Here is a 12694-nt window from a genome sequence, read left to right as displayed (position 1 = left end):
CGGAAAATACAACACACTTTTGAGTAAATCCATTTTAACGAAATTGAGTCAACTCGTCTCCATGTGACCTGATCTGATCGACTATGTGGAACATCGATTTACAAACTGGCTGCGTTCCTACATGAACGCTTATTCACCACAAAGTTTCATCATTGTTAAAAAGCTTCCAAATTTCATTACTTTTCACCTCAACTCAAGCTTATCCTCATCGCATAAGCTTACATCGAATCTCACCACCACCACACTCATGTCTTCTATGTTTATCTCATCTCCCACCCTTCTTCATCTTCTTCTATTCACCACAGCAACAAAGAAACATCGCTTCCGGCGAAGAATACCGTAATGGCCGTATTCAGCCCAATGACCAAATCTCCCGGGCCGTGCCGGTTCCTTTCCGGGACCCGTCGGCAGAACCACCAATGTCGCCGTGACGTAGGCCTTCCGGATGCCATCAAGGAAGCCCGCCGGCTCGCAGTCACCCACTGCGAGGAACAGTTTCGCTATGACCGTTGGAACTGTTCTATCGAAACACGAGGAAAGCGAAACATATTCAAGAAGGTCGGTCGGTGTTGGGTTCAATGATGATGTTGATTGATCGGATTCAGTTTTTTTTTCATCGATGATTGAGTTTTGATTTGTCAATTTTTGCAGGTGTATCGCGAAACGGCGTTCGTGCACGCGTTGACGGCGGCGGCCATCACCTATTCGGTGGCACGTGCCTGCGCCGAAGGGAAGATGTCCAAGTGTCAGTGTGCGTCAGAGAAAAGGCCGGAAGCGACACGGCTGGCGTGGAAATGGGGCGGCTGCAGCGATAACATAAAGCACGGCAAACGAGTGACGAGAAACTTTCTGGAGCTCCAGCCGGCGGACGGTGATCCGGTGGCGGAGATGCTGCGGCATGATAGTGAAGTATGATGATGGTGGAAATTATAGTTATTGAAGCTCGTCGCTCAATTGGATAATTTGCAGGTTGGCATCCAGGCCGTAACGTCCACTATGAATGATCGCTGCAAGTGTCACGGAGTGTCAGGCTCGTGCTCGCTCAAGACCTGTTGGAGAAAATTGGGGGATTTCAATGCCACGGCAGCCTCGCTCAGATTCAAATACCATCATGCCATTCGGAAGATTCCGATCAACAATAAGACATCGAGAAGAGCAATTCCCAAGGAGTTGAGAGATAGGGTACACTTGTCTATTCAGACAAATCGATTGCCAAGTTCAAATAACATTCAAATTCACTGTTTTAGGATGCATCGTACGACCAACTGTACTACTTTGAGACGTCGCCCACATTCTGCTCCGTAACGCGTGGTCGTCGTTGTCTACATCCGGACAATTGTGCCACTCTGTGCTGTGGCCGTGGCTACACGACCAAGGTGATCAAAACCATCGAAAAGTGTCGCTGCCGATTCACAAACGGACGCTGCTGTCAAATAGTGTGTGATTACTGCGAGAAATACGAAGATCGATATTACTGTAAATAAGACACCAACATCCAAATCATGACATGTTTACAATTTTTAATAACTCCATACTAATTATTATCAATCTATTTATTACAACTAGCGCATAAGGATCGAGAGTAATGAATGTAGGAAAGGAAAAAAGTAGTCATTTTGTGAACGTTTCATTTGAACTTGCACAAAGAAATTTCAATGTCACATTTTCATGTACTAGGTTGCAATCTCATGAATTCATTGCTAATATTACAAAAAAATCCAACAAATTCAATCTATTCGTGTATGTTGAAGTGTTAACTTATACAATAAACGTGTACCTAGAGCTAGAGTAGATGCGCTGTACTTGAATTTTGCTTTCCTTAGGGTTAAGACGCGACTTAGAATTAATGCACACGATGATTGTAACAAACTTTATGTCCTACTCTTTGAAGCCAATAAATTTCCATGTCTGTAGATAGAATTCGATGGTTTCGCATTTGTCACTAACTAATATTTAGAATCTACTTAAAATCAACTCTCCCAATAATGTTATCCTCAGTACCGCAGCGGTTCTCAAACTAAACATCAAAATGGCCTTTCAAAATTACCAAATATAGCCATGAAACGTCAAAATACCTACAAAACGCATAAATGGCCAGCAATTTGCCATACGAGTCTTCAAAACCACGAAATAGTGGGGATATTTTTAAATAACATAACACATCTGTTTAATACCGACGGCTGAAAATCTCTTTAATAAAGATAAGATAAGATACAACTGTATCAAGGGTGTGCCAGTTTCTACAAGCACAGCTTGATACTGCTATAAACCTAATTTGTTATCAAGGAACTTCAATTTTGATTGCATTTACAATAGAGTGGGTTAAGTTTGTATGGTGGATCACAAATCCCAGCTCCCCATCACTCTTTCGATCTATATTTTGGTCCCCAATAACTGTGCCAAATTTTAACGAATTTGTTACGATCAGGATTTGCCGGAAAATTATAATGAACAAATGTAAGAGAAACAGAACAAACTGTTCATAAACTTGTCAACAATTCTAAAATTGCTGAATTTTGATCAAACCTGAGAATTAGATTGGCAAAGCTATGCAGCATGACCTAGTGTTCCGTGGATACCTTCACTGGAAATGATTGTCAAAAAAAAAATCCAACGGTCAAGACCAACACAAGGCTTACCATCGTGCGGGGCTTCTTTTGACACTTGTTTTAGATTTTTCAACTTTAAGAAATTTAACTGCTATGATAGTGAATGGATTTTTTTTTAGTAATTTTCAGCGTATGAGACATGTATGCAAGATATGAGTAGAATTAATTAGGAAACAAAAAAATGATTTATATAACAATTAAAAAACGAGCTCCTGAGCTACATGGGGGCTAGTTTTTAAACGTAGGTTGTATTTGATAGTTACATTGATTATTCTTGGCAAATGTTGATAAGTTTGATTCAATTTCAATTGATTGTCATATATTTGAGCACTTTAGAAGAAAAAAAAAGCATCATTCCGTAGATAAAGATCAAAACATAAATCAATTCAAATTTGATCTTCACAACGCGACCAATTAGCATTTCCTACCTCGTTTAGCGGGAGTTTTCGTCGGGTGAAACAATTTTGGACTTCCTTCCACTTTTAGTATAATTTTTGGATTTCGGCTCCGGATCTCATTGAGGAACGTCATCGGGTAAAACACTTTTTTTCTGGTGGAACTTTCATTTTTTTTTTTTTGGGACCCAGCGTCATTTCGATGCTCCTTTAGGAATTTCTTAAACGATTTTCCGACCAAATCGGTTTTTACTTCCACAGTGGGCAACTGACTCCATGGTACAATTCTACGCTTCCTGAAGCCCGCAATAACAATACGGCTAGTTTTCGGTGGCGGTGCCTTTAAAAGTTCGGTGATAAGGCTTCCGAGTCTGCTTTTAGGAATCGTTGCATTCTTAGAACGCTCACGATAAGCACGCCAACGTCCCAGAATCTTTCGCCATTCTCGCTTCATTGGCCCGACAGCTAACAGCTTTTGTAAACAATGACTCGTATCGATGATTTCTAGGAATTCAAGGCACGTCCACGCAGACCAACCTAACCATCGGATAGGGGAAGTCTTTCCCTACCCGATGAGGATGTTGGTTTGCGTGGGCGACCCTTGAATTTCTAGAAATCATCAAGAGAAGTCATTGTTTACAAAAGCTGTTAGTCCCTAATTCCAGCTCTATCTAGAATTGGCCCTTTCAAATGCTGTGTTGCTGGTAGGAAAAGTGAGTTGAACCAATCTTCGAAAAAAAAATTTATCGAACCAGCCAGAAGCACTTTGATTATAGCGCATTCCTTGAGGGTCGTTAAGCGTCCACAAATTCCATAGGTACTCTGCCTTGAACACCACGTATTATGGCAACAGTTCTCCAGTTGCACTACCGCAAAACATAACGGAAGTGGCAGATTTACTGAAGTTCCTCACATTTTCAAAATATTTTAAACCACGCTTAAAATCATTACCCGGATCATCCGATAGATTTGTCTCATCGTTATTGAAGATGTTGGAAACAGGAACGTATTCGTCAATTTTCTCCCGTGTTATTCCTGCTCGGCTAATTTTTCAACATTATCGTCTACCGTTTCCGTGATCCGGATGATACGTGGAATATTTAGATGGAATGTTGTAATAATTACACAATTGATGATCATTTAAAACAAATATAACTTTGATATGCTAATGATAAAAACACGTCATATTTTGATATCAAGATCGAAACGCGAGAAACTAATGGTACTGAAACGAAGCGAAGAGGCAAGCAGCTGGTGGGTGAGACTATTTAGGAAACTGAAATCTCCTGGTCAATTCCGGAACATGGTCATCAGCATGGTGGGATAGTTTACCCATCTGGGATACAGATCTGTCCCGTTTGTAGCCCAAAGAAAGGAAGCGCCAAATGACCAACAATCCCAGCACTGTGCCATTGAATCAAAGCAAATCCTTCCAACTGCTGACCGACGGGAAGTGTCCGTCAATAAGATCCCCTTTTTTTCAAGGTAGTATAGCAATTTGACAACGCTGTTGCATAGCAAAATCTGTTGTAGTTGCTGAAATGCATTATCCTAAAATGAATATCACCTATTAATTCCCTCAAACTCACTCACAAGCTCGCCCACAACTCAAGTTACCTTAATATTTGAAATCCCAGGACCCGATTCAGTCATCCTGTCTCCGCGGTTCCAAGTTATTGATAATGAATCAATCCTTTAAATTTGTCGAACCTCTTAACGGAATCCCTCTATGAAGAACTTTGAGTGGGTTGGTTTATTTCCTTTAAATTCCGTTGCTTATCTTTTGACATATACGCGTATTTCGTCTACTACTTGCAGACTTCATCAGTGCCAAGTACTTGGTGTTGAGTACTTGGCACTGATAATGTCAGCAAGTAGTAGACGAAATACTCGTATCTGTCAAAAGATAAGCAATTCAAGACCAACAATTGAAATGGCCTTAACTCAATTTTGTAAAAAAGCCTTGTAAGGCCATTTTCTCCCGAACCGAAGTCCGCAAAGGCAAATCAACATAATGAACAGGTAGGGGAAATTCTCCTCTACCCGATTGTGGTTTAGGTTTGCGAATGAAGGTTTCGGTTCGCGAGAAAATTGCCTTACAAGGTTTGTTTACAAAATAGAGTTAAGGCCATTTCAATTGTTGGTCTTGAATTATAACCGAATTTAAAGGAAATAAATCAACAAACTCAAAGCTCTTGATAATGAATCTTATCTATCAATCGTCGCAAACGGCAAACCAGCAGCCGCTGGATCAATACGCTGTTATCGACATACAACAGGGCCAGCTGATGACTGAAACAAAAATAAAACCAACGCAATCAGCATCCATTCCATTGCATATCCTATGTTGCACCACTTACCGAGAAGTAATTTCTTACTGTAAAGTACACACCCACACACAAGTGGCCTCCGTTTGATCTGGCATATGTTTAGTTTCTATATTTTTTGCGCGTTGATAACCATTGGGAGATGAAATGAAAACTTTGACAATTCCTTCAGAGATGGTGTTGGTTATTTCATTGTTTTTGTTTTCACAACCATTCAAAATTTGCATTTAATAAAATTAAAGAAAACAAAAGAAACCCAAGATACTAAATTTCTTTAAAAAGGCACAATTGAAACCCGAAAAACAATAAGCCGTTGCCAGTGGGGCCAAATTGACAGTTCGTCGAATAAAAGGTTCGAAAACAAAAGGGCTTAGTCAAAATTACTGAATACAGGGGAAATGGATGTAATGTCGGCGTAAATGCCTCTAATTTGGGCCCATGCATAAATTCAGCAATCGACTAAATTTTCAATAGCGACCAAAAATATCCAATGACGCGTTCATCTAGATAAAATTGATGAACAGCAGAATTTTAGCGATGGGCCCAATCTTAGATCCATAGGCCAACATTAGAGCCATTTCCCCTAAAGGGCAAAATCTAATTTTGAGGATTTTTAACATTAAAATCACAAAATAAAAATCGAACCTATAATGAACTGATTAGCAAAGACCAACTCAAGCTAATCGGTGTAAATAATAGACCTGCACTGAATACTGATTTAAAATAAATCGTTTTTTTTTTTCGAAAACTTTGACAGTGTATTTCACAGTTCGACATCTGTGTTAGTTTCGCCCTTTTGAAATGTTGATGCCGAAGTATACGCAAAGGCAAGAAATTAATATTTCTAGACTCAAATTTGGAAAGGGCGGAGGAGCCAAACATAAATAGTTTGCCACTTATAGAGAGAACAGTTCACAAACTACTCAATAAACACGGAAAAGTAGAAGAAAACATCATTTCAAATTATCAAAAACGGTTCCGTTTACATGGCTTATTTCCAATGTTCTATGATATTGTTTTAATATGTAAAACGTACTGATTATGTGGTGTTATACCCCGTATAGACTATGGCTAATATAATGTAATATAGGCTGTCTTGCAATGAGCACCCATACATAGGATTTCCAGTGAAAACTAGATGTATGAGTGCTCATTGCAAGACAACCTATATTACATGATATAAGCCATAGTCTGTACTAGAGAGAGTCTTTTATAAGAGATGAGCGAACTGACTGGTTTCGAGCTAAACGAACTGTCAAAGCCAGACCCAATCAAACAGCGACTATCTTGATTGCATTGGCAGTGTAGCTAGAAATCACCCAGGCATAGGTTGCCAAGGCAGTTTATTTTGAATCCGCTCCTCTCTTATACTAGACCCTCTCTAGTCTGAACGGGGTATTATAGTCTTATCACGCCCGATTAATTTGAAATACATCCGTGTAAACAACGAACAAAAAGAAAACCAAAAAAATCTCCGGGTCAAAAAATTTGCGAAAGAAGAACCAAGGCGGAACAACAAACCAAAAATCCCGAGGGTGTATTTCCACGACGTATCACCAGTGTTAAATTGTGGCAGATCCTGGGCGCAGCAATATTGCAACAATCTTGCAACAGATCACGTAAAAACAAAAGAAAACGCGTTTCTTTCCGTGAAATTGAGGAGATCACATCAAACGTCCTGGAAATTTCTTACATTTGTAAGAAATCATTAGGGCGTTTGATGTGTTCTTCTCAATTTCACGGCAAAAAAACACGTTTTTTTTTTAGTTTTTAGTGATTTGATGCATGATGTTAGATAAGACTATTAACTACAATGTCAAGCTAATAAAATCATCCAGAAAATGGGAAGTCGTTATATAGGATTACTTTCTCGATATGGTGATTTTGGAATTCCACCCTTTTGGTAGTCTAGCCAAGCAAAGTAACTTGTAACTTGGACAAAAGTAAAAGATTATTGACTTTTTGCACAGAAGTCGGATCAATTTGCGATCTTTGACAAAGTTGTTCTGCATAGTTTTCCCAATCTAAGTCCTTGTTCGTTGTTGCTCCATAACCCATACATTTTCTCATACAAACTTAAAAAGTTCTCCCGCAAATCCAGATCGTAACCAAATTCATTCAAATTCGGCACAGTTCTTGGGGACCTCAATACAGATCTAAAGATTAGTGGCAGCTACGTAGCACCCTTATCTTATTAACCTTGCCTTGACAAGAGCTGGTCCATGAACTGCGAACTCCACTGATAGTAACTATGAACTGTTCATAGTTTGTAAAAAACAAGAGATTCTGACATGAATTCCGAAAAAGGCATGACTGATCATTGTGATATTTTTTTAAATTTTCGCTCAAATTTTATGATATATAAAAGAAGATCTAATATAGACCAAATAATAGCTATGATTTATGATTGCTTAACCACTTATATGGCTAAAACGAGAGAACAATCTCAATGCTGAAAAACTTAAAACAGTTTACACTGGCATAGTGACGATTCAGATGTTGGTTTCAATAATATGGCGGCATATCAGCCACCTGGGAGCAGGGAGTTGTTAAAATGACACACCCCAATGTACAATGTACATATTCTCTATAGAAATGGAACGATAAAAAATCGCAGATCCGTTATTCATGCGACAATGAGCGAACTTTTGATCTGACATGGCTCATGAGCTTTAGCACAGATTCCGTGGCGATTGTTTTGATCACTTTTGTCCAGTCTATTTTACGTTTTCTAATTGAATTCACTACCTTCAGCTATTTGCGTTGATATACCAAGGCCATTTCGACATTTTTACAATCCTCCAATAGAAACCCTGGTTCACATCAATTTTCGCTAAAGTCGCATTCAACGAAATTCAGTCCGTTACGAATTTAAAATGTAGGTATTCCGAATAAACAAACTTGGAATCGTTTGACTCTGAATACGATTGCCATCGTCTCAAGTTCAAATAAATGTAAAACGGACTCAGCCGTTGGCGTTTTACGCGAATATGTATAACATAACCGGATGAAATTGGTTATCGTACACTTGTCGCTGCATCAACATTCCACTTGAACCGCTAGCAAATGAATGCTTAATATAGGTTTCGATATCAAAGCCTCTTGCAGCTTATGTTACTGTTTCTGGTATGGTTCTATTAGCTCCCGAGAAAATCTACGACAAGACTCAGAACGGGAATCAACTTTAGCCTAAATGCCTGGTCTTGTTATTTTGGGGTGAGCGCGGAAGGCCGTTTCAGGGATCCACAAGTTTTCGGGTCATATGGGAGATTATGGGGAGACATTCGGACTTTGATAAAGGGTGTCCACGGTAAAGATGCATCACCTTCATGTTCACCATTTGAGTTTAAATCTTTGGAAATTTGGGTAGAATCAGTTCTGTGTGTATGCTTAAAAATCATTTGAAATTTAAACCGTTTTTATTAAAAAAAAAACAATAGATTCTTAATTTGACTCAAGTCTGCCTAATTTTCCATAATATTTTATATAGGTAATGTCTGAAATTTTACAGCTCATCTAATCACATCTAAGGATTGAGAAACGCTGCCTTAACTCATTCATGCACGGCCGTTGAGTCTCACTCAGTGACAGAGGAAAATTGAGCTGCAATCTCTTTTTCTTTTACGGAATAATCACTCAGTTATTATAAATTCATTCACTCAGAGCTTTTAGTAACGCAAGTTATCATGACAACTCAGTAATATTAATGTGAGAGAAAAAGATAGCAATGTAAGTTTACTCGAACACTGAGTAAAATACAGCCCCGATTTGATGGTGAGGCTGTTGAGAAGTATAGAATGCTGGAGAATGGAAGTCATCCCATAGATCTTTAAATCTAAAACGTTAGAACATGTTGCAAATATACAAGGAAAGCATATTCCTTCTATTTGATGTATAACACACACCTGAAATAACAGGGAAGTTTCACGACCCTTACCACACAGCAAAAAGTATAGCTTTTTATCGATCGTCCAATGAACTGACAATTTTCATCTCCCGGAAAAAAAAAGTCGCAACAATATTTTAACCTTCTGCGTTGGAAAAATCGGGAAAACCGGGGAACAGGAAAAACGAAAACCAAAACACAAACGTACACACAGATAGGCACTTTCAAACGTGAGAGACAGTAAACAATCTCTTTCTCTCTCTCTACCTCTCTCTTTTTCTCTATCTCTCTATTTTACCGGTTGCTCTCGTGGCAAAATTTCCAGGAAATGCGAAAATCTAGAGTGATCCACCCACAACATCAAAGCAATGCTCACGTTTTATGATTCCAAATCGTATCGCTCCCATATGGGTTGCACGAAGCACACTATGCTTCGAACCAACACATACCTACCTGCCACCAACCAAGGCAAAGATGTTGAGAACGTAAACGACCAGAACGTGCACAAGTGACCTAGATTTGATGTTACTTTTTTTTACCTTATGATGTGCAACCTCAGAGGACGCAAAAGGACATTGGTGGGTAGGACAAGTTTCAAGCAGTTTTTTTTGCCTACTCGTATGGCATTTTGCAACTTCAATTCGAGTAAAGCGAATGCAGAGCTGGAGAAGTAGTGAATGGTTCAAGGCTGTCGCTGCTGCCTGCAGCGTCAGTTGATTTTTGCACAATGATTAAACGAGATATGCTGCGGATCGGTTCGAATGTCCGCTGCCAAGGAGGTGGCGCTCCGAAAATGTCCATACAATGCGTAATTTATTCATTGGACTGAATTTTAATGATCTGTGAATGGACATTCTAATTGGAGGTGACTGGTTTCTGGCCCGTGGGCAAGTCAATCGGTTTTTTAAAATGGATATTTTAGGAAATCTGAAAACGGTAAGCAATTATTGTACCAACAGTGATTGAGATACAATCAGCAAGTTGATATCGAGTCAATTTGTTCAAGGGTATATGAAGAGCATCACGAGAGGCAATATTATGTACAGGATGATGCACAGATTTTTTCGGGGAATGGGATTCTGTACACTGAGCATCGAAAACATAACAGAGCAAAGCGAGAATATTGTAAGAGAGATTCTCGCAAAAAAATATCAAAACAAAAATTTATGTTGGAGAGAAAGTCTGCTTTGGGAAACAGTTTAAGAAACGAGACATGCTTACTAGGCCGTGTTGATACTTGTAAAAATCCGAATTTGCATTGACATCTAACTGAAAAATTTCATAATTTAAAAATAAACGTCTTTTTGTTCGTTCTTGATTTAAGATTTCGAATGTAAGTTACACTTTTTCAGTATGGAGAAAACTCTAGGATTTAGCGAAAATGAGTACTACGTTGAAAAGCAAAAAAAAGGGCATTCAATTGAGTTAAAAGTGAGAAAGTAAGTCGATTGAGTCACCTAATTAATTTTGCATAATTTCTGAGTAAAAAGAGAACCCATTAATGGGTAAGTGCACGTTTTGTGATAGATAGGTTTGGTCTTACTACAAACGATAGGTCCTTCTTGATTAATGCGTTATATAACTCATCGTTTACACCTATATTATATACCTTGCCGAAAAGTGAGGGCAAGTATATTGTCTAACTGTTATATTTACCACATTGCATTAGATTCAGATACATTGTGTACCGAACATTACTACTGTGACCGGAGCGGTAGATTTTAAAAGTTTGTTAGACGCCGACACGTCCTACAGCTAAGTAGCTCACTTAATTCTTTAAATTTCTCCCAGGGTCGGCCACCTACTTTGGGAGGACTCAACAAACAACCGATCCGAACCGATCTTAACACAACAACTTAATAAAAAAAGTACTGTAAATTGCTGTCACTATGATGCACATAAATGATGCGTCATATATCATACATATTTACATAAGAGATCGTGTAAATTTATGAGACATTTCATGAAATGTCCCAAATATTGTATACAATCGTCCATCTTTGAAAGTTGCTAGTTTACGTGAAAAGGAAGTTTACATGCATGAATTTTATCATGCATAAATATTAACATCACTATTAAAATTCAGATTTTTTTTCTGCGTAACCATCGAAATACTAATTATAGTTTAAGTAGTTTTGCTAAACATAAAATTAAATTTCAGCTCCGTGAAGCTACTTCGAATGAGCCTTAACAAATAAACGCATTACATAAGACGCTAACTATAAAACGAAGCGATAAAACATCATCTACCGAAGAGCAAGCTGGCTCTATTGTTTCAATAGAAATGTTGAGAGGTTTGAGAGTAGAGGGTCCTTGCTTACCGGGTTGAGTTCACGTTTGGCTTTCAACGTTAGCAGTTCAACTCGTACCGTGCTATGTGTGAGTAATTCGTTTTCCATTTGTCTGCTGCGTGCTGGCGTTCCAAGTAAAGCACTATAGTAAAAGTATTGACGACTTTCACCGCAAAATTGAAAAAAAGTTGTTCCAATTGAACACTTTGACGGTTAAATTGGAACAACTTTTGACAGACGTCCATACTTTTACACCGACCACACAGATACTAGAAAATTTATTACATTACATACATACACCCATGTCGATGGATCGGATTCGAACCATGACCTTCCGATCACCAGCCGCTTGCCTTGCCATCTGAGCTATCGTAGAATACATCATATGGGCAACTAAATGAGCAATGAAAGCTTGAATCTGAATACCTATTGGCACTCGCAGCCGTAACTCTAGCTAATTCAAGGAGATGTGAGAATGATTAATTCATTCATAGTTGTTTTACATGAGACCAATGTTACCTCTCCATCTCTCTAATTTCGATAGAAAGGATGCTGGGCTATTATTTTCGATAGATCGATGAATTGGTTGTCGTGAGTGATACGATCTATGATTACGATTTAAATTAATTAGGCGTAGAAAATATATACAAAAAGGGATGAGGTTGGGATTGAACTCGCGACCTTCTACTTGGAAAGCGGAAACGGTAACCACTATGCTACCAATTTCGTTTTGTTGTTAGCCTGAAACAGTTTTGTGAAATAATGAATGAATACGCCGTTTGTAAAGCATTTACAAAGCATGCAATTAAAACATGGACGCATAGTGGTATAAGAGCTATTATGCTGACTGTATTGACCTTTATTCAGCAATATTGTTAAGCAATGCAATGGAATCTAATAATGGAGCTAGAAAACAATTATTAGACGTATAATAAAGCATGTTATTAAATCAATTGAAAACAGTCGAATTAAAGCGTCAATGTATGAACAAATTACACTTATTCAGTATGTAATTAGATCAAACTTCTGATGTTGAATCAGGAAGATAGTCATCGTTTATATAGCTTTTAATAAGTATATTAATCAAATCAGAGCAAACAGCGGAATAAAGGCGCATCTATCGATCTCAATGAGGTTTTTTGAGCACATAATTTGGCAACCCGTTTTATTCAGCATTGTACACTGT

General features: G+C 38.4%; 1 protein-coding gene across 1 annotated transcript in view; it reads left to right on the top strand.

Moving 5' to 3' along the window:
* The window catches only part of Wnt4 (Wnt oncogene analog 4), a 28273-nt gene extending 26353 nt beyond the window's left edge, over positions 1-1920 (top strand). Inside the window, exons 2-5 of the mRNA XM_065224485.1 lie at positions 306-558; positions 652-909; positions 970-1182; positions 1248-1920. Coding sequence (XP_065080557.1) covers positions 306-558; positions 652-909; positions 970-1182; positions 1248-1484 — 961 coding nt within the window. The 3' untranslated portion in view covers positions 1485-1920. The remainder of the gene's footprint in view (positions 1-305; positions 559-651; positions 910-969; positions 1183-1247) is intronic.
* The last annotated feature ends 10774 nt before the right edge of the window (positions 1921-12694 follow it).

Source organism: Ochlerotatus camptorhynchus, unplaced genomic scaffold (genome assembly GCF_037179485.1).
Source record: "Ochlerotatus camptorhynchus isolate MF236.1 unplaced genomic scaffold, CSIRO-AGI_Acam_v1.1 ptg000211l, whole genome shotgun sequence".
Lineage (NCBI taxonomy): Eukaryota > Metazoa > Arthropoda > Insecta > Diptera > Culicidae > Ochlerotatus > Ochlerotatus camptorhynchus.
Note: the sequence above shows the minus strand (reverse complement) of the source record. Positions and strands in the feature narration are given on the sequence as shown.